Source organism: Perca flavescens, chromosome 21 (genome assembly GCF_004354835.1).
Source record: "Perca flavescens isolate YP-PL-M2 chromosome 21, PFLA_1.0, whole genome shotgun sequence".
Taxonomy (NCBI): domain Eukaryota; kingdom Metazoa; phylum Chordata; class Actinopteri; order Perciformes; family Percidae; genus Perca; species Perca flavescens.
Genome location: NC_041351.1, coordinates 10,918,206 through 10,940,189, shown reverse-complemented (window position 1 = coordinate 10,940,189; position 21,984 = coordinate 10,918,206). Strand labels below are relative to the sequence as shown.

Sequence of the window (21,984 nt, the reverse complement as noted above, 5' to 3'; positions counted from 1 at the left end):
ACTTCAGTCCGTACAGGGACTTGACAACTCCCTACGGACTGAGCCACGAAAGTTCTGTTCTACAGAACTCCTCTCTGCCCACACCGAACGCAGACTGGGACATGCTGTGCGAACAACCAGGGAGCTCACAGGCCAGGAACAGGTCCCTCTGAGTGCCAGGAGGATAGTGGCTGACCCAACGCATATTTCATAACCCGATTACATATTTTGTGTGTACATTTTTTATCAGCTAAATAACACTGAACTTCAGCTGTCAAAAATGTAGGGTAATAAGTACAATATGATGGAAATATAATGGAGTAGAAGTATAGAAATAGCATAAAATGGACATAATCAAGTAAAGTACCACTACTTTACATCAGTACTTACTCTCCTCTCTGGCCACTGGCAATGTTTACATAAGATGATCTAAGAGATTTCAAGAGCTCTTATTGTGAAATTTGGCCCACCCACATTCTAAGACAGACAACACATTGTTTTGAGGACAGTAATTGGTCTTCACGGCCTGGGGTAAGTAACAGATTTATTGAGGAACAGATGCTGTGGAGTCCGTCAGTTGCTTTGACACAAGATTTCAAGTAAAAAATAGTGCCGTTTTACGTCTTCATTTGTTCAGTCATCTCCAAAGATAGGTATTAATACAATATGTAATTTGGACTTGTAAGCAGTGCAACATGTAACTTAAGATTCACCACAAACTTGTTACCACACAAACTGAAATAGCACTTTTAGTAAACTATTCAGTAAATATATTATATTTTATACATGTTTTTCCAGTTAAAAATATCTGAATTGACTAATACACAGCAGTTTGCACAGTTTTTGGGGATCCCTCTACTTGAGAACCCCCCACCTGATTCTCCATGTGCGCCTGCACCGACCTCCACAGTGCTTTGATGTTCCCCTCACCAAAACCTGTCGCCCCTCTTCGCTCTATCAGCTCGAGGAAGAAGGTGTCCTCTGCAAAGATGGGCTTGGTGAACACTTGGAGTAGGTATCTGGAAACAGATAATAACAAGGTAAGGACACTTAGTTGGTCTTACGTGACCCTGAGAAACATGTTGACTTGAAATCTACACTAAAATTGTGAATGTCACAAATTTTACATGTGATTATACTATCTTAAAAGTGGTGCAAGATTACAGCTCTCCAATTTGCCTCTCACCCTCTGTTTTCACTGGATGCTGTCTGTGTGTCTAGGAGAATGCCATGCTGCGCCAGCATCTGGGGGTTATGTCCTGCCTCCTCTATCTCCTGCTGTTTTCCCACCTGTCACAGCACACAGGATAGGTAGAAGAGTTGATAACCACAGTAGAAGATGACATTTGCAAATATAACCAGTATTATTTATTATTATTGTTATATACCATTATTTTATGTAATAATCAGCCACAGAAACTGCTTTGTTAAAAGACCAAGCGAGAACATCATACAGAAATCCCACAGAAAGTCACAGAAAATAAAATGTTTGTTTGTTATTTATAGCAAGTCAGTAATTGTTAAGTTTTCTGTTGGACTTTGAGGAAGTGTTAAAGACTAACAAATCCTCAAACCTAAAATCTTGAAGCCTAATGTCAACTGATCTAGCCTGATGCCAAATGATCTTTTGGTGCCTATTGATTTACTATAAATTGGACTCTGTGTGTGTCAATTTTACAGGTTGAAGATGCAAATTCACAAGCCAGTGCAACTCTACAATTTCCCTATTTTAAGACAACGCTGATTTGTCTTGTGTATCCGTAATTACTGTAATTATTACACATGTATTACTACAATACATTTTTCAACTTATATAATAAAATGTGGGCCATTCTTGCATTAATCAAGTCAGTATTAGTTCATTGTAAGAGTCAGTCAAACCCCAGTGTAGTAGGCATGAGGCGGGGAGAAAAAGTGGACACCAGCATCAGCCATCGCTTGTGCAGAAGAAACAATGTTTTGTGTGTACAGCCCAATGTGCTGGATCCCTGGGCCGTCATGCTGCTCCAAGAAGGTGGCAACCTGATTCCTGCCTGAAATAAGTGCAAGCACAAAGTGATACAGGTGTTGTAATCATGGCAGAAATGAAATGCATTGAAATATGTTCATGTTACCTTGTTTAGGCAGTGATTCAGCAATGACAAACTTGCAGTCGGGCACTTTTCTGTCCACAGATGAGAGAATGAGGCCTGCTTTGCTGCATTTCCAGTACTCCATGGCGGTAAGGCGAAGTCCAATGCCATCCTGGTGTACGACAAAACCTTCGTCCACATCGTCATCACTACTCAGAAGAACAGTCATATTTATTATTACTGAAATCAAGTGGAACAAAATTAAGAAAACAGTAAATGTCTTAAAATTCTCACCTATCAATGAAAAACCTCTGAAAACCAAAGAACTTCTCATACCACCTCATGACCTGGTGGGTTGTTTTCCTGGGACAGACATAGGTTATGTGATCAAAATGTGTGATTGGACAAGACATGTCCTCTGCTGGCAAGCCGCAGTCCTTTTCAATGACATCAAATCCAGGCAAGAAGCTTCCATTATATTTGGTCTTGTCAATTAGCGTGTGGCACACATTTCCCACAATAGATTTAACCACAGAGTACGTGACGAGACCACGCTCGTCCTGAACTGTCGTGGGCGGCACGAGAAAATTGCATCCCTGATGGCGAAGAGTCCTGAATGACCTTTCCACATCATCCACCTCGAAACACACGTTGCTTACAGTATCCACCGGGTAAGGTAGGCAGGCATCGTAAAGACATTTAGCAGAATGATCCTGGTTGTATTTCCCCACGCTGACCCGGCGTGGCTCTTCATTCAGTCCCACACTACTCTCTTTTGGTCTCTCTTTCACAATGAAAACAGCCGCTCCTTTTCTAAAAGCCAGCTGCCTGAACCTGTCGGTTAGTCTGGTTGCAAACAAACTAAACTTGAATTTAGAGACAAGGTCGTTAGCTATTTTCTCCGCATTAGAAACGTGGAACGAAATGTGGTGTAACCGAGTCAATAAAGCTGCCATGTTGCGACGTGACGTTTTTAAAGGAGACGTGTCCAAATAATCGAAGTCAGTACTGAACCCAAAGAGACAGTGTAAAAACTGAAACTTTAAAAAGTTCAAATTCCCAGTATATTAATATATTAAATATTCGTTCCCAGTTGCTGATTGATTTAACAGGTTAGTGTTGTTTTACTGTTACTTATAGCCCCAGTTGGTCTGTTACTTTGTGATCGGTTGGTTCTGATTTGACAGGTTGGATGATGCCCTGCCCTCTGGTCTCGCCGTGTTTGGAGGGCTGATTGGGTCACGGGGCCTGGGAGGGATGCTTTCCATAGACTGTATATTATTCCATACCAGAGTGCAGGGTATGGGCGATGGACGCCCCTCCTGGCACCATAAACTCGCCCCAAGGATATGCCACCCTGATAGCCACTCCAACCACACCGAAGGTGGAAGGTGAGAGGGGTTACTGCATATATTAATGGGTTATGTGGCAGATGTTGTGAGTGTGTAGTGCACAGGTTGAATAGCCCAAAATCCCACCGCGAAAGACAGGAATCTCATAAATGTATGCATGTTTAGAGTCTAAACAAACCTAATACTTAGGGATTATACTGGCTCTGGAATCTTTTCAGGATTTTTTAAAGAACTGATCAGCTACATTAAGACGTTCCTGCTGCTGTAGGCTACTTTCTGATGGTTATGATTATTGGGGTTGAGTTTTTATTAATAGCCTACTAAATAAGACTGGCTGGTCAAAAATATAGGCTACTCTGGACATTGCAATTTCACATAATTTTATATTGACGTGTAACTGGGTTTCTTAATAAATGATAAAGAATTCCTGATAGTTGACTATTTGGTTAGTCAACTATGTTGAGCTATGTTACAATATTCTGAAAAAATGAAGAAAACCCCAGTGGAACCCCTAACAGACGGTTGGGTTGTTTTGTTTTTTTAAATCACTGTGATAGCCTTAATATCCATTTAAGATATATAATTATATTACACATATAGGCGAAGTCTTTCCCCTTCCGGTGGACTGCCGTGGGACCTTAACTCGAAAAAAATATGAACGGTAAGGGGAAAGACAAATTACTTTTTGATCCCGTTTCAATTGAGCCATGAATTACACATATGATGTTCGTCAGTTTATTTAATTCAATATTTTTAAATAACTATATGTTACCTAGAGTTCAATAATTCATTACCGACCAACAGCAGTCTTTCTAAACACCTTTCTGTGTCCATGTTTTTTTGTTTTACTTATAATCTCTTGCGATTTTAGTGTGCATAAAATAAAATCATAACAAAAGCGTACATAGTTATTCAATTATTGCTGCAAAATTGTGAATAAGACTAGTTTAGATTGTATTGCTGTCTATAAAATCTCTTTATTATTAAAACAAACATCACAACCGCAGTGAGGAGGGAAGCTTTTAGTGTTTATAATAAGCTCGGATATTTCGGAATCGTTTCTTTTTTTTTATTTTAAATGGTATAATATAAAAATGGTGAGCTTCAGGGCACAGCACGTGATGGGCTAAAACCTCAGCAAATAGAGAACGTGTTAGCTAGTAAACACTTTTTCGACCCGTTACTATCAAATCTCCCAGTTCTTTTGTGTATATATTTATATGTTTTGAACCTATCATAAATGTTCGTACATAGGGGGGTTTACTATTTCCGATAGGTCATGAAGGCAACACGGTACTTTTCCTTTTATCCAATCGCATCGATCGCTGAGCCATATGATTGGTGACGAAAGCAAGCAAGCGTTTATTTTGGCTCTGCTACTCATTTGTCTCGCTGTCGCCGCCATTAAACAACACGGAGCCAGTGTAAACCATGGAATGTCGCATATTTATACCATGATACAAGGAGTAGGGGCTTTGCCAAGGTGTGGTTTATTCTGCGAGAGTTTAATGTGTCCATAAAGGTAAACATGTGAGAGACAAAGGGGTCGAAATAAGTCGAATTGGGAAAGGTTTGATAGAGCAGGAGGGGGACTGAACAAGAAGGGTTTGTTGTGGTTTTCAGCAGCACTTGAGAAACGAGCGCAGCCTCAAAACGGTAAGAGTGTTACATATTTGTCTTAAAATATTCCGGAATATAGTTGATTAGTTGATTGTACTTTCTCGGAAATGTTCGTTAACTATTACAATTTACGGTAACTAGCTATGTATGCAAGGGCTAGCTTGCCAGCTAGTAAGCTAACACTCCAGCCTGAAACATTACTAACGTTACATGGTAACGCTATAATGCCACCCGTCATGTGAATCAAACCCAGATTGTTAACCAGGCTCCATACTGTTACTGATAATGAACAGCTGCTAGGTCATTTTAGTCTTTCAATCAATCCAAAATCTCAGGCTGCCAGTGTTATTGTAGATTCCCAACCAGATGTAAGTTTACATTCCTCTCCATGGAACTCCATGAAATCTCTTCATTTGATTCATGTATCTTAAACACAATACTAGTTTATTATATTTATTGACCTTCAAGGCATTCACAAAGCCTTTGTTTATGCCTCACATCTTACTAGGTTTATCACCACAGTTTGACCATCCAAAGTGATCCACAATGACAGAACAGAAGGTAAAGTGGGCCTGTGACTACTGCACCTATGAAAACTGGCCATCTGCAGTCAAGTGCACTATGTGCCGTGCACCAAAGTCGAGGGGTCCCATCATCACAGAGGAACCTTACAAGAACAGCCCTGATCTGGACCCCAGTCCGGAGTGGGATCCTCCCAGAACTGGGAGTGTCAGCAACCTCCTCATCTGCCCTGACTCCAGTGCTAGGCCAAGAGTCAGGTCAGCTGGCATAGCTGAGATTGCCAATAAGTGGTCCTGCCAGATGTGCACCTACCTGAACTGGCCCCGAGCACTCCGCTGCACACAGTGCCTGTGTCAGCGCACGAGGACCAGCAGCCCCACCGAGTCCCCCCAGACTTCAGGCTCCAATGCAGGCTGTCGTCCTGCGCTCCACTCCCCTGTGGATACCTGTGAGGAGTACAATGACCGAAACAGACTTAACACTCATCAGCAGCACTGGACATGCACAGTTTGCACTTACCAGAACTGGCCCACGACTACAAAGTGTGTGGTTTGTGACCATCCCAAGCCCAACAACCAGGAAGCGATACAGCTGGCTGAGTCTGCAGAACCAGCACCCATGATCAATGAGCAGGACAGGGCTCCGTGGAGGGGCAGTTGCAGTGGAGGCCAGGGCCGAAGGAGGTCCCCTCCTATGCCCAAGAGGGAAGACAATGTCAAAATGGACTTCCAGAGGATAGAGCTTGCAGCTGGAGCCATGAGCAGCAAAGAGGAGCAAGAGGTTGACTTCAAGAAGCTAAAGCAGATTAGAAATCGAATGAGGAAAACAGACTGGCTGTTCCTCAATGCATGTGCTGGTGAGTTTTCATACATTATTACATGACATTCCTGCAAGCCAGTAAGTAATCAGTCAGTCCACAGAAAATTAATAACGGCAATTTTGATAATCGATGGTGATGACCGAGCGAAGTGCTCCAGGCAGAGGCAACCATTTTTGTCACAATGGCAAACTAATTAGTTTCCACTTAGTTCTATTTTATTACAGTGCAGGCTGGGCCTCACCCTGCAAAGGCCAAGGTAGCAAAATAGTGTTGTCCACTTACTGTTTTATCAATGAATATTAAAGTACAACAGGATTTTTGCAAAACATGGGCTTGGAAAGCTCTGTGAGAAGGATTTAATTTCACAAGGTTGTGCTTTTAGGTGGACAATATCTCTTGCGGTGAGATCTTTGTCATCAATAAAGCATAAATGATGCAAAATGGTAACATTTTAAAGATGTGTAACTAAATGACTAGTAGGAATTTGATCCAACTTTTTACTGAACCTCTAGCTGCCCTTGTTAGGGTCCTACTGAGAGTGTCTTTGAGAAACTGAGAGGGTATAAGTGCTTCCCAGCTGGTGGGGATGAATGGGCCGTCTGGGCAGCGCAGTGAGAGTGTAGCCTGTGGACCAGAGACTCTCCTGGCTTGCAGTCAACCGACCCTGTAAACAGTGGTGCTTATGTGCTGAGAAGGGGCCTACGGAGGCAAAAATAGCCTTGACAAGACCTTGTACACCAGTCAACAACAAAAAAGCAAGAAAGCATGAAGGCAGCACGTGATTAGTGTCCTCCTGACCTTTATGCCGATTGCCCTTTCCAGCTTGTTGTGGAATAGAAAACATTACTCTTCGGTCACAGTGAGACAGTTTTTTTTTTTTTTTTTTTTTTTTTCACAGCTATCTTACATTTACCTCATATAGACTTTTCCAACCTTTTGGTTTAATTCTAAATGCTGCTGTACCTTTTTATTCATACCATGTCTGCTTATTTCTTTTTTATTTTTACTTTTTACAGTTGGGCTCGTCAAAGTGTTTGTCAATGGAGGAAGTGCCTGAGTCGAGCAGCACATTATGGCCAAGCCTAGCACTTCCTTAGCTCACACAACTTCATTTCACCTCGCTCCACTGTTTCTGGTCTAATGTTTTTTCAGAGCTTTGTATTTGAGCTAAATTCGGATGATCCCATTGATTATACTTTCCCACAAAAGGAAGCAGAGTCTGTTTGTGTAATAGTGTTCCTTTGTTCAGACTTTAACCAAGTTAATCTTGCAGTTACAGATAATATTTTTCTGTATAACCATATTATTCTTATAGTTTGATGTCGCTCATGATGATGTTGTGTACAGTTTATGTGATTATAAAACATTGTGGAGGAGCTCTGTGTGTTTGCCATCAAGCACTGGAAATTATCTTGTTAATCAGCCACCATACATAATTCTACCTAAAATGATAATATCAGTTATATCAGAAAATTGTGGAGACATATTTTTTATCTCTTTCTGGGCTGTAAAGTTTTTCAGTGTCAGTTGTTAATAACAACACAATATTAATGTCTGTCCAGATGGTCACGCCTGATATTCAGGATGCCTGATTTCTGGCTGTTTGGGCCATTGTGGGGGGCTGATATTGTATAGACTGATCCCTACATAATGGGTTGATCGTAAGGTATTTAGATGTGTCCCAATTCCACACTGAAGAACTCAACAGTTTTTTAAATGGCTCTGGTTGTGGAAGTGATTTTCCCCATTCAATTGTTCTATTGACGTTTCAAAAATTGCTTATGTAAATGTAAGCCTGGGACCAAGCCAACCAGCCTCAAATCATGACCATAAACCATTTGATTTAGCGCAAAATTATAATTTTGAAAAAGGCAAAGGTTCAAGACTCTGTACAGAAACTATCATTTACTTCAATGGTAGCAGCTTGCTGTAGCCGTTCACGTGTTTGCAGGTGTGGTAAACCTTTCCATGGTAACAGCGAGTTCCACCAATCAGAGACACCGCTGTTACGCTTAGGATTGTGGGTAGTGTAGTATTTCTCCGTAAGATTGCGAATACGACATTTTTCTTAAAACATGGTTGATTTCATACAGACTTCTAGCTTCTACAGACGCATAAACTTCCGTTTTACAACCTCTGAGCTCGTTGTCAGTCTACCTTGGATGGTTTAGACATAATGGCTAATAATCCAAATCCTTGGAGAAAATTAATGGGATTTATACTTTTGGAACCACACTGTTAAGCTCTATTTATATCATGAAATGAACTGTCAACCAAAGAGCATATTTAGAACATTACTACCCATTTCACTTAGCAAAGAGAGGGATAAGTATTTTTCCAAATATTAAATGCTTTATTTTTGTTGTCATCTATCCCGTGCCATTTCTTCATCTTTTTTTAGTCTTTATTATATTGGACCGTATCCATATTATATAGTCAGGAACAGTCCTTGGCTGGAATTGAATTGGAAGTTGTGGTTATGTGGTACGCACCTAAACCATTAGGCATCAGGACATGCCTAGCATTTTTTTATTGTGCACTGCAAGGCACACTCTTTTCAGAAGAACACACATTTTAAGGAGTGTACTGACTAACTAAAATACTCTTCAATTACACTAATGCATTTTGGTCTAAGCTAACGCCTTCATCATTTTTTGTTTTTTTTGCAATATGAAAAGGTAGGGCTGCTTGATTTTAGAAAAAATCATAATCACATTTATTTTGGTCTATGTTGAATATCATGATTATTTAACATGATTACTCATTGAGTTTTGTCCCATCATTCAGATCACAAGACCAAATGAGAGCTTATCTGCAAAAACGCAATGTGCAAAATAATTGATTTTCTCAATGACATTGTTTTTGTGATTGTTTGTAGCCATATTCAAAATCACGATTACAATTTTTTTAAATTTAACTGACACTAAATTTAAAACAGCCCTACACTAAAGTATACTTAATGTTGACACTTGCATAGTGGGAATGCTCTACATATGTAGAGTGGCATTGGGGCACGTTTTTTTTAAATTAAATTCAATAAATTTAATTTCAATTAAAATTGTTTGAGGTCTCCAGCATGGCAGGTGCTATACTGCAGCCAAACTCATTCGACATCCATTTGTGGATCTGTGTTTGCAAAGTATCACCCAGCATGTGCCAAAGTACCAGATGTTCATGACACATTCCAGTCCAGGTTCTCTCAAGGTAACTGTCCTCTTCCTCTGCCAGAAAGGACAACCTCACATAAGGCAGTCTGTTAAAATTAGCTGGTGCTTTTAGTGTTCGGTGTGCTACCTAGCTGCCTCTCATTTCACTCATAACAGATGTTGAGACTGCGATGTCCAAAGGAGGGGGAGGGTGCTAATCTGCACAGACTGTCCTCTGTCTGACACAGTTCTCTGATAGCTCTGCATTATAAACTACACTGCTTGGTCTGTTGTGCTACGTAGTAGCCTCACAGTGTGATAACTGCTGTCGTACTGGGTTAGCTAGTGGCTACATCTAGAGGTCATCTGAACTGTGGATTGACGTCAAGAGCTAGACTGCTCCGTTCATTATATATTCTTTTAGCATTTAAATCTTTTGAAGTTGAATTTGTTATGCAAATTTCTCCCAAATTTGAATATTAATTGCTTGTGACTAAGAGCAGAATGATGTATTAGCAGTTTGATGGATATTTCTGTAGCTCTTTCATTGAACATGGCAAGCTGTCTGTTACATCTTGCTTCTTTTACAAGCAAGGACATGGGGTTGGAACTGCTCCAAAAGCCAGTCTAATCCATTTACAAAGATAAGGGCTGTTTTTAAAAGAATCCCCATGTCTTTCTACATGAATTTATTTTCTTTGCAGATGTGTTTGGACAAGAAACACTAGTATTTGACATAGTAGATTCCCTCAGTTGCTGATTTATTAAGTACAGCCCTGCAATAAGTGTATGAAGGTAGTCAAGTTCAGTTTTTTTGTTTGACATTGTTTTACGAAGGTGTGGATTCAACTTTATGAGATCACAACAGGTGTTTTGTGCATTATTGAGTTGCAACAGCTGTTGAATGTGAATTGTTTTTCTAAACAGCACTGTACATTTTTATATTTTGGTGCCAACATTTGTCTTTTTCTTTGTCTTCCCCGCTGCAGGTGTGGTGGAGGGAGACCTGGCGGCAATAGAAGCCTACAAGTCATCAGGTGGGGACATTGCCCGGCAGCTCACTGCTGACGAGGTGCAGCTCCTCAACCGGTCCTCAGCGTTTGATGTAGGCTTCACCCTGGTCCATCTGGCCATCCGCTTCCAGAGGCAGGACATGCTAGCCATCCTGCTCACAGAGGTAAGCATGCTTTATGTTTGTTTGTCTTTGTCACACGACTGGAATTAAAGGTATACCATCTTCTTTCAGCAGGGTGTCCCTTGATTAAACCCTATCTACACACACGTCTGCAAATGAATACACCACACAGCAGAATCCGTAGTGGAATCAGATTTAAAATGTTTCTCTTCCTATGAAGATTACAGAGTCTTATGAAAAATAATAGGCAACCACCAGTAATCTTGCGATTGTACAGTAGTGCATTATAAAAAATCTGACAAATTTGGTTATGTTACACAAGAAAAAGTGTTACTGTACTTTTGACTGTATTCGGTGCTTCTCCTCGTCAACCACGTCGGCCTATAATTTTTCTGTGCCAGAGTAGACGATATAGCAGATGCCCGTAATGCCTTCAATTACTGCAGAAGTGCACTTTAAGGATTAGGTGGAGGATTAGCCTGGCTGCAGTCCTGCCACTGGTTCCTAATGGACGTGATGCCACAGAGCCGATGTGGTTTGCAAGGAGGGCAAGCAACGATTAGGAAAGGCGCAGAGGGCTGCACTGTCAAACAAGTCATTGAGGTTGGATGAGAAAGATGGCCTCTTTACGGTGTATGGCAGAATTTGATCCTCAATATAATTTCTTGCAGGGATCTTTAACCTTTTTTAAACCAAGGACCCCTTAACTGAAAGAGAGATGGAGCGGGGGCCCCTTACTAGGGTTGGGCATCGTTTGGATATTAACAATTCTGATTCCGATTCTTCCTTTCGATTCCGGTTCTTATTGATTCTCGATTCCGATTCTTTGAGGGGTGGATTTGAAACAGGTCACATGCTTATTTCACAAATAAGAGGAAAGTATTATTTTGATTCAAAGGTGGGTTGCAGTTTGACGGGGCTTTTTCAATGTAAAATAAAGCCACGCTAGAGCGCCGCTTACTGTGCTCCACGGCTGCAACACAAGCAGCGCCTGGCCGCTACGGAAACCAAAACTTGCGCATGTTAAATTTGGAACCCATGATCAGATTTGAAACCAAATCATCCAAACGATTCCAATAAAAAAACGATTCCGATGGAATCGTAATTTTTGAACCGATTCCGATGCCCAACCCTACCCCTTACTTACATATATTGTATAAAATGAAGTTGCATATTAAACTGGGCCTACAGTAACGTGTATACATACCTTTTTTGCATAGAATATTAAACTATTAAAATTAAAACAATTGTTCGCATGATTTTACGTATAAATCATGTTTTAATGTTAAACATACATGTGGCACAGTGAATCATTAGGATGAACTGTATCTGTGGATGGCTATCTTAGTAAGCCTATGATCAATGGGATTTATATTTGCTAATAATTTGTTGGATTCATGTTAAGACATTAAAATCTTTGAAAGAACTTTCAAAAATTAACAATAATTTGGAGGACCCCCCCTAGGGGTCCGGGACTCCTGTTGAAGATCTCTGATTTATTGTATGTTATTGTACTTGAGAAAATCCTTTCAACATTTGTCTATATTACCCATTCTTAATAAAATAAATGCATGCAAGGACATGATTAAAAATGTCCAGAAATCAAAATTTTCAAAATAAACCAATGCTTATGATTTACATGTATCACACATATCTGATCATGCCTTGGTTGGTGTATTTACCTCGAACATCCAATGAATATATGTGTGTATGTCTTTTAGGTGAACCAGCAGGCAGCCAAGTGCATCCCTTCCATGGTGTGTCCTGAGCTGACAGAGCAGATCCGCAGGGAGATTGCAGCCTCTCTACATCAACGCAAAGGAGACTTTGCCTGTTACTTCCTTACTGACCCGGTCACCTTCACCTTGCCTGCAGGTACCCACAATATCTTGATGGTCACATCACATTGCTTATTGGACTTCCCTTGAATATGTGCAATCTAATACCTTCTCTGTTAATCCCGAAATAAATTTGACTTTATTTGCCTCCACTGACAGACTTGTTTTTGTAGCCTCAATAAATACCTCTATATTGATTTGTGAGGTCTAGGGTTGGGCAAGGTTCACCGAATTGGCATATGACGATGTCCACAGTAAAACCTCCCGATGAACGATTACATCGTTGTCAGAGATGAATGTGTTCCATAGACGGTAGTAGGGGTGGGGGAAAAAATCGATACAGCATAGTATTGCAATATTTTCCGTGGCAATACTGTATTATGTGTTATATTATATGTGTTGGTCAGTTTGTCTGCTTGACAATCCCATTTTGCAGCAATAAAATTGAAGTGAGATGAACAAACGGAGAAATGTATCTTTTTAGATAAAACAGATGTTGACAAAGTTTTCTTTTCGGGACATCATTTGAAATTGGGAAAAATTTGAAGTTGGGGGGGAAAAAAGGTAATAAGTTGCAATATTTTGTAGAATATTGCAATATCTTTAAAATCGCAATAATATTGTATCGTGATGATATCGTATCGTGAGGCCTCTGGTGATTCCCACCCATAGACAGTAGCCCTCGCTCTGTCTATTTGTGATTGTGTTTTGTGTGTATAAACGTGCAGCATTTAAGTGTGTGATCTTGACTGTTTCCCCCCCTAACTGGAGAATTGGAAGAATGACTGCTAGCCTTGTTGTGCAGCATTGCTCACAGAAACAGTTGCTCAGTGTCCTGTCTGTGTGGTTTAATGTCATCACTGAAATGACAGGCACTTTTACTTTTCAGACCTACCAGTTGTATTCTGATTCAGAGCTGCCCGTGCTGCTGGGATGAAAGATTATGCAGGCTTCACTGATAGATTTTCTTCCTGTTATGCCAAGTATTTCTTTGCAGACTGAATTTGGCCAGAGGCCAGCTGCAGGGTGCTCTCTCCCTCTGTTTCTCTCTCTCTCTCTTTCAGACAAAGCCAATGCCATTCACTATTGAGCTAGAGAATAGCCACCAGTGTTCTGGTGGTGTGTGTGCACACAGTTCAATACACACAAAAGCACAACATGCTGTACAGAGCTTGTGTTTACAGTGTGCCATTGACAAAATGTCAGCCAGTGAATGCAATTGCAAAGAACATCCCCTCTGTGTGTCATTACTGTGGCGTTTCTGTTGCCCTCAGTGCAGTGTACCATTAGGGTTATAATGAGCATAAAAACATAATATCTTTTCCATATGTGTCAGATATAGAGGACTTGCCGCCTGCTGTCCAAGAGAAGCTGTTTGATGAGGTATTGGATCGAGATGTGCAGAAAGGTACCAAAGATTTATTCATTTTTATATACTGTACGTTATCTGCACGTATCTCCAGTTTGCATTTATTTAAGTCCAATCACGTGTTAAGACATGATGGGATTTGGTTACCTGTGATTCATGATCTGGCTGTGCTGTGTGGAAGGGACTGAAAATTAACATCTGCTCTTGTATCCTTCTGTCCCCAACCCCCCTCCCCTACTGCTTCATCTTATATACCCTCTCTAATTAGGTTAATTGAGCTCACTGGTTTCCCTCCCTCTCGCTTAACCAATGACACACTCCCAGGACTGTGCTCTGTGTGCGCGAATGCTTGTGAACATACATGTGTGCTTGCTTGTGTGCTGTAATGAAGGTATCCGAGTAGTCTTGTGACCTATTTAATCCTCCACAAACTGGGTTACTGATGAGTGGTGCTTTGGGTCTTTTGTGTTTGCACAGAAAGTAGCTGAAGAATCAGTAAAGGTGTGTTTTTAATAATATATCAGGACAACAGAAAAAGGCTGAAAAGGAGGTTATGCGATGCACAATTTGTTTCCAGAACAACTAGCTGCATCAGTTGAACATCTGAAACCACTCCATGCAGCATCCCATGCGTTTTTATCTTATGAGATTTCGTTAACAGATTTGGCTTTTTAATTCTTTTTTTCTTCTCATAAACCCAGTATTATTTATCCATTGGTCACCTGGGGAAATAAAATGCTGCCCCTGTCATGTTTTTCTTTAATCTTAAAAATGTAATCCTAGAAGTCCTCTTCCTGTCTCTCTTGGAGAAGTCTCCCTGTGTATTTTATTTTTTTTATTTTTTTTATTTTTTTACTGCGAAGTTTGACAAAAATAGACAGGCTTGAACATGGCCCGTTGGAACCTGTCCTCCTTTTAGTGCCCTCACCCCACACACATGCATTTTGCCTGTCTGTCTGTGTATAGAGTTGGAAGAGGAATCTCCTGTCATCAACTGGTCTCTGGAGCTGGGCACACGCCTGGACAGTCGTCTGTACGCCTTGTGGAACCGCACAGCCGGAGACTGTCTGTTGGACTCTGTTTTACAGGCCACCTGGGGCATCTACGACAAGGACTCAGTTCTCCGCAAGACCCTCCATGACAGCCTGCACGACTGCTCCCATTGGTGAGAAACCTAACCCTACACAGTGTCCCTACAGTCGTATAATCCTATAAGCATTTTATGACTTGAAATGCTGTAATGTACTATGCAAAATGCCACATATGCAAAATGTTTTTGAATCGTACAGCAATTTGACACACTTACACGTCTGGCTTCGAGTAATCTGAATGACTGACATCTATCATTCTAAAATGTAACTTGACTTCATCCTCTCATAAAAATCTGTAAAAGCATCAGCATAACACAAAAGTTAGATCACATACTTTATAGATTTTTGAAGGAAAAAAAGCCCTAAATACTGTAGAAAAAAATCTCACTCACAAAATTTTTGCATGTAGGTAAAGGAGAACATTTTTGGGTTGCTGCCTTTCTTGTCTTTCAGTGTTGTAATTGCTAACCGTGTACTTCATTTCATAGATGCATACAGTATATCCTGAGTTATAATGTGAAAAAGGTTGTCGTGGTTGTCTGCAGCCAGTGGACATGTGTAGTGGTTTTGTTCATTTGATTCAGAGGCTCAGTGTAGAAGCTTCTCCTCAGGATATTTACATACTTCCCTCACAGTCAAATACAGGAGGTTTGGTTACTTGGCAAAAGTAAGACATAGAGAGATGTTCTCCTGTTCGGTGTATTGCATTAGGTATGTGGATGATTTTGTTTATTATGTAGGTTTCTTCAGACTCCCTAAAAGTGTTTAAACGTGCATTAAACATTCAGTGTTTAAAAGGACTCTGATGTGTCTTTGCAGTTGATTTTGACATTAAATACTGTTTTATGAATGTTACATGTTTGTTCTTCATGCACTACTTTCTGTTGGGAAAAAATGGGCTTGTTGAGATGCGCTGTAGAACAATAAATCATTTTTTGATTTAAATAAACTTTCAAATATTCTAATATGTAACTTCTTTTTTTTTTAGGTTTTACACACGCTGGAAGGAGTGGGAGTCGTGGTACTCGCAGAGTTTCGGTTTGCATTTCTCCCTGAGAGAGGAACAGTGGCAGGAGGACTGGGCGTTCATCCTGTCTTTGGCCAGCCAGGTAATTATGTTCTTCTAGTTTACTCACTGCCTTCCTCTAGTTCACCATAAATCAAAAGGCAGAAAATGGCACGTTATGGTGTGGTCGGTCTGTCAGTGGATAGAAGTTGTGAGGAACATGGAAGTAATACTTCCAAAATGCAATATACACATTGATGCATTCTTTCAGATAAAATGGCAGGTTTATTTATAACCAAAGACATTATTATAGTTGGTTTGTTTGAAATTCAAATGTCATTTAAACAAACAAAAAATGAGACGAAGTTAATTAGTGACTGTGACCGTTTTTTTAGAAGATCATTAAACTTCCTGGCACACATTTAGAAATGCAGGTCGTTCACTTTGTCATGTATACTCCTATTGCACAAAGAGAACACTGTGGGCTGTCTCCTTTATTGGTTTTGGGGACAGACACACCATGTTTTGTTCTTCCTATTGCTGCTGGGGGATTTTTTTCTTATAAACGAGCAGTTATTTTTTTACATTCAGTATTTTTTTCACCCAAACTCATTGTGTGAGTTCTTAAGGCCTAACACACATGTTTAATGCATTTCCAAAAAAACACTTATAAAGCACTGCACATTTCGAATCACATCAGCTGTATTATCAATGTACTGTACATGCGCATCCTTATTTGTATGCTAGTAGAGCACGCGTTACAGACAAAAAATTGCTCCATACTAGTGGTCAAAAACCTCCAAAGTTCCACTCACTCACTCACTCACTATGATGAAAGCAATTTTACTACTTGGTGTATCAGCACTGTCTTATCTTAATGCTCATTAACTCTCATGCCAGTAAAGTGAATTGAACTGAATGGGGAGACACAGTTGGAAGGTGGGCCGTGTGTGAATGACAGGGAGGACATCATAAGCAATTATCACAGATCCCCTAAGATGGAGTTGTAGATTGACAGAAAGCTCATCTGCTTGGCCGGCACGCCTGCTGAAGCAGCACTCTTGGGATTAAAGGCGTTTAACACCGAGAGCTACTTCACCGGCAGTGTAAACAAACACCGCAAAAGCTTCCACATGATAACCTCATCTGAGGTTTTGACAGTTATGGAGAGATGAAATCCAAAGATATGCTCAGCCTTTGTATACCACATTCCATAATTGTGGATTACCTTAGAGCCTGTGTGCTGCAGTATATTTAAAAGCACTTATGCAGTCTGCTTTCTGCTTATTCAAATAGTACAACTGAGAGCTGTAAAGATTGGAGGGTGGCATGCAGATGCACTCTGAGCTGCAGCGTTGCAGGTTCACAGTGTGCAGGACACTCTGTTTTGCAATATGATCACTGAATTTGGCACTCCAGTGTTTGCTCTGTTGATTTTGCCATGGCGGCCCGCCACAGTATCAGAAATAGGGCAGACGCACAATGTAGTCGCGGTTGCCTAATTAAATGATCCTGCCGACATAATTGTTCAGACAGACCTGCCCCCACTGCTAATAAAAACATCCTAAAGGAAACCCTGCACTCTCAGCTTTTTTTTTTTTAGTTGTATTAATATTGAATGTACAATTGAGGGAAGTGTATATGATTACAACTACTGAAAATGTTGTTTTTTCTTTCTTTTTTTCCCTCAACTCAGCCTGGGGCCAGCCTGGAGCAGACCCACATTTTTGTTCTCGCACACATTCTTCGCAGACCAATCATAGTCTACGGAGTTAAATACTACAAAAGTTTCCGTGGGGAAACGTTAGGATACACTCGTTTTCAAGGTAAGGCAGCACGTGGATACTTGAACTCTGCTAATATTTAACATTTTGAGTGATTCTTCTTTAAAGCATAGGTTTACACAAATTACTAAAAGAACATGCTTTCTTTTTTACCACTTGTGGCATCTAGCCATGCAGGTTTGGTTTTATTTGCTCTTCACAAACAGTTTTCATTGGAACTACTTTCTGCTAAAGAAACAACCAAATAATTTGTCAGTGCTACGAGCTCCACAAATTAAATTCCAACAGCCTCCATTGTATTGGCGTGGTGGCAAAAGTGAAAAGAGAATGATATCCTAAAACCCAGGCAAATAAAAAAGGGCAAGATGCCACAATAGGTCACCAAGATTTACTTTTTGTAATTCTGGATGAACTGACCCTTTTTTAAGTTACTTGGGCTCACTCCGAGTTCTGACTGTATATTTCTAAAAGCCATTAATTTTTATCATGGAGGTTTGGGTATAATAAGGAACTTGAGTATTGCTTATAGCATCTTTAAAACTTGGCAGAAACAGACTGGAGTTGTGTATCAAAAGGGAGCGCAGCTGCGGTACGTAGTCACTATGTAACAGAATATCTTTACCTCAGTAAGTCTGTAGTACTGCCTGTAAATTTGATAAATAAAATGACCTTGGATGAATCCGATACATACTGTATCCATATAAATCATTGTGCAGTCTGGCAGCGTTAGTCTACATTGCACACTAAGTGTCTGGCGATTGGTAGTGTGTGTTTGGAGCAGTGGGCCTGACAGAAGCCAGAGGGGGGAGGGAGGGCTACTCCTGAAGAAGTGGGGCACCTTTCTGCACCACAGAGGCAGACTGGGTAAACCCAAGGGGGTAAGCTTCGCTTCAGAACGCGTAGCTCCTATGGCGCCATTTTGATGCTACAAAGCGATCACCTCCCGTTAGCATCCCATTGACTGCCATTCATTTTGACGTCACTTTGACAGCGAATAACTTTACATCTGAAGTGTTTAAAGACTCTATTTGTCCATTGTTTATTTCTAAAGAAACACGACAATGTATAAAAGGCTCCATTACCTTGTACCTCACGTTATGGCTCTGTGTGTGTTTTTTGTAAAAAACGATTGTGTCATAACAACAGTACAGGAATTGCCGTATAGTACAGGAGAAGCTCCCAGGCAGTTTTGACTTACATGAGCTGTTAAGGTTTGATTACTAATGTTAACTAGCATGTTAGTTAGCAATAATTAGCCTGTGCCCATGTTATCTCCTTACATATACCTACGCTCTCCGTCTCTGTAAGATTCGGAATGATTGAGATTTCTCTTGGCACAGCTACCAGAAGACTTACAACTTTCAGACACGTTGCTCACGTCACATTTACGTCGTCTCTCTCAGTTGGAAGCTGCGCAGTAACGCTCAGCGCTCACCGGAAAAGTGCTTCTAATATCGTTCACTGGTCTCCGTCCAGAGCATCGGGATCTGTTGGTCCATTATATACTGTCTATGGGTAAACCCAGCCCCATCTGCTTACAAACCTGTACGTTTATCTATCCTGCCTCCGTTACAAATTTGCGGGGACCAATCAGCTCAATCAACCAATCAACTGGCTTATCCACCTGGCACGCTATTGGCGGGTTTAACACGATGACGATAGACCGGCGACCAAGCAGCTTTTTGTTTACATTCAACATGACGGCCACCGAAGCGCAGCAGCCCGTTGATACCGCTGTCGCTGCTACGTCAACCGGATCGTTGGTCTGATTGGTTGAAAGACTATCCAATTGCGTACGGAGTCATTTGAACTATGCCCATTGATCACGCCTCTTGTGCAGTAGAAAATACAGAGCAGACTCCCCAGACTAATGCTCAATCTTAAAAGATTGAGCATTAGTCTGGTGATAGCCAGACTACCACAGAGCTGCTCTCTGCTCACAGTGGGCCAGTTTTTTTTCATCTGAAACGGCTACTTCTGATGTCGGATCACATTTTGAGATGGTGCTTGTCCCCAACTGACACACACACACACACACACACACACACACACACACACACACACACACACACACACACACACACACACACACACAGTCATTCGGGTGTCGAGCTGCAGAGCGTGTTCCTCCCCAGGTGGCTCGTGTGTTGTTGTGTACAGTAGCTACCAGCTTGTTTGTGTGTGTGTGTTTAGGTGTGTACCTACCTCTGTTATGGGAGCAGAGTTTCTGCTGGAAAAGCCCCATCGCGCTGGGCTATACGCGGGGCCACTTCTCGGCCCTGGTGGCCATGGAGAACGACGGCTACGACAATCGCGGTGCAGGCGCCAACCTCAATACTGACGATGATGTCACGGTCACTTTCTTGCCACTGGTGGACAGCGAGAGGAAGCTGCTGCACATTCACTTCCTGTCTGCACAAGAGGTAGGGACTGATAATGTGACATTTTTATGACATATGATTCTATATATTTTTTTTTTATTGCATTCTATATTATGACTTTTTATGACACACTATAATATGACTTTTTTTATGGAATACTATACTACGATATTTTATTTTAGGACTTTTTATGGCATTCTATTCTTTGATGGTTTTTATGACTTTTTTTTCCAACATACTTTTTTCATGACTTCTTCTTATGGCATACTATTGTTTTATGAAATACCATAATATGATGTTTTTGACATAGTATACTAGGACTTTTTTCGACATACTACTTTTTTCATGACTTATGGCATACTATGATTTTTTTATGAAATTTGTTTTTGACAGTAGTAGTTTTTTTAATCACTTTTTTCGACATACTATACCTTGACTTTTTTTACACCGCAAAGTCAGCTGATAATGTAAACTGATATCCGAGACATTTTAATGGCATACTTATATTATGAATTTTTTTTTTTTTATGATTATTTTATGGCATTTTATATTAAAAATGTTTACGGCATACCATATGACATTTTTTTTATGACATTGTATTGCATACTTTTTGAAAAAAGGAACAAGATTATGGTGTCAGGTTACCACAAATTGCTGTTTTAATGTTTAGGTTTGTGATACATGACTGTGGTCACCAGCAGTTTCACATCTTAAATATGGCGTAAGTAACGCATGTTTGTTTGCGACTCAGATGGGCAATGAGGAGCAGCAGGAGAAGCTGCTGAGGGAATGGCTGGACTGCTGCGTGACAGAAGGAGGCATGCTGGCAGCCATGCAGAAGAGCTCTCGCCGCCGTAACCACCCCCTGGTCACCCAGATGGTGGAGAAGTGGTTGGACAGATACCGCCAGATCCGCCCCTGTGCCTCTCTGTCTGACGGTGAGGAAGAGGAGGACGAAGACGAGTGAGTGAAGGAGCCCCTTTAATCGAAGACTGGACACTGTAGGCTCTGGGAGAGTACCTTTTTATTTATTTTTTTTTCTCCAAAATGTAAATCTTTAACTTGTAATAATGCATGTGTTGTGTGAGCTCCGTGATAGAAAAAAAGATACCAGCAACAACAAACAGAATCCTGATTACTGCTCCTATGAAAGCACATCAAGTCCACTTAGTTTGCCTTCCCGTACTGCTATTTCTCCTTATTTGTTATCAAAGTAATGATCTCTTAAATACTAGGACATATTGGAAAATATAATGTATTCAAGGAAATCCCGAAGCTGCACTAGATGAGAAATTTAATTTACAGAATTGCCTGACAGAAATGTTTGCTTAAAACTGAGAGGATGCTGATCCTTGTGTGTATGTTAAGGTTTGAAGGGCACCGTTTTTTTTTTCTGATTGCTGATCCCTTCTGATGTTTGGATTTATTTAATTGTTTAGGAGATTTAGTGCGCGGAGGCGATACCTTTGTTCTGCCCTGTTTTATCTGTGTTCTGTTTGATCCGTTCAGTCTTGGAGTACTTTATTTTGCAAAGATACCTACTTTTGTGTGGGGGGGAGAACGTACAAGTTTACTGACATTTTTACATGTGATTTAGTAGCTCATTGACATGTTAGAGTGGGTGGTGGTGACGCTGTTGGGGAAAAGAAAAAAACCAAACACTCTGCCTCTTTCTATAGAGTGCATACATATTAAATTTGACTTATTTGCATCCTCTTTGTTGTCATTTGCATTTGTTTTCAAAGTTCTCATTCTTGTGATATGTGAATTTGCCGCATTTCTTTTTTTATCCGGACTTGTTCATACAGTGACTAAGGAAACAACTATATGGATGACACAGAACATGTAACATTATAATACAGGAACATA

At 40.6% G+C, this 21,984-nt stretch overlaps 2 protein-coding genes across 5 annotated transcripts; one reads left to right on the top strand and one right to left on the bottom strand.

Moving 5' to 3' along the window:
- Positions 1 to 506: 506 nt before the first annotated feature.
- Positions 507 to 3,140, bottom strand: hpdl (4-hydroxyphenylpyruvate dioxygenase-like). The gene is made up of 5 exons (XM_028566870.1): positions 2,346 to 3,140; positions 2,094 to 2,260; positions 1,861 to 2,012; positions 1,166 to 1,269; positions 507 to 998 (listed from the first exon to the last, which is right to left on the bottom strand). Exons 1-5 carry the CDS (start codon positions 3,005 to 3,007, stop codon positions 797 to 799), a joined length of 1,287 nt encoding a protein of 428 aa, XP_028422671.1. The 5' UTR covers positions 3,008 to 3,140; the 3' UTR covers positions 507 to 796.
- Positions 2,557 to 21,831, top strand: zranb1a (zinc finger, RAN-binding domain containing 1a). 4 transcript variants are annotated; one of them, XM_028566868.1, is made up of 11 exons: positions 2,557 to 2,727; positions 3,239 to 3,442; positions 5,532 to 6,401; positions 10,501 to 10,688; positions 12,368 to 12,521; positions 13,821 to 13,892; positions 14,820 to 15,018; positions 15,933 to 16,053; positions 17,647 to 17,776; positions 19,928 to 20,157; positions 20,867 to 21,082. In XM_028566868.1, the coding sequence occupies exons 3-11, from the start codon at positions 5,570 to 5,572 to the stop codon at positions 21,080 to 21,082; spliced, it is 2,142 nt and encodes a 713-aa protein (XP_028422669.1). In that variant the 5' UTR covers positions 2,557 to 2,727; positions 3,239 to 3,442; positions 5,532 to 5,569. The 4 variants fall into 4 exon arrangements, with proteins under 4 accessions (XP_028422669.1, XP_028422667.1, XP_028422668.1 ...); XM_028566866.1 differs by lacking the exons at positions 2,557 to 2,727; positions 3,239 to 3,442 and adding an exon at positions 4,755 to 5,059 and having other exon boundaries at positions 20,867 to 21,831; XM_028566867.1 differs by lacking the exons at positions 2,557 to 2,727; positions 3,239 to 3,442 and adding an exon at positions 4,755 to 4,886.
- Positions 21,832 to 21,984: the final 153 nt, after the last annotated feature.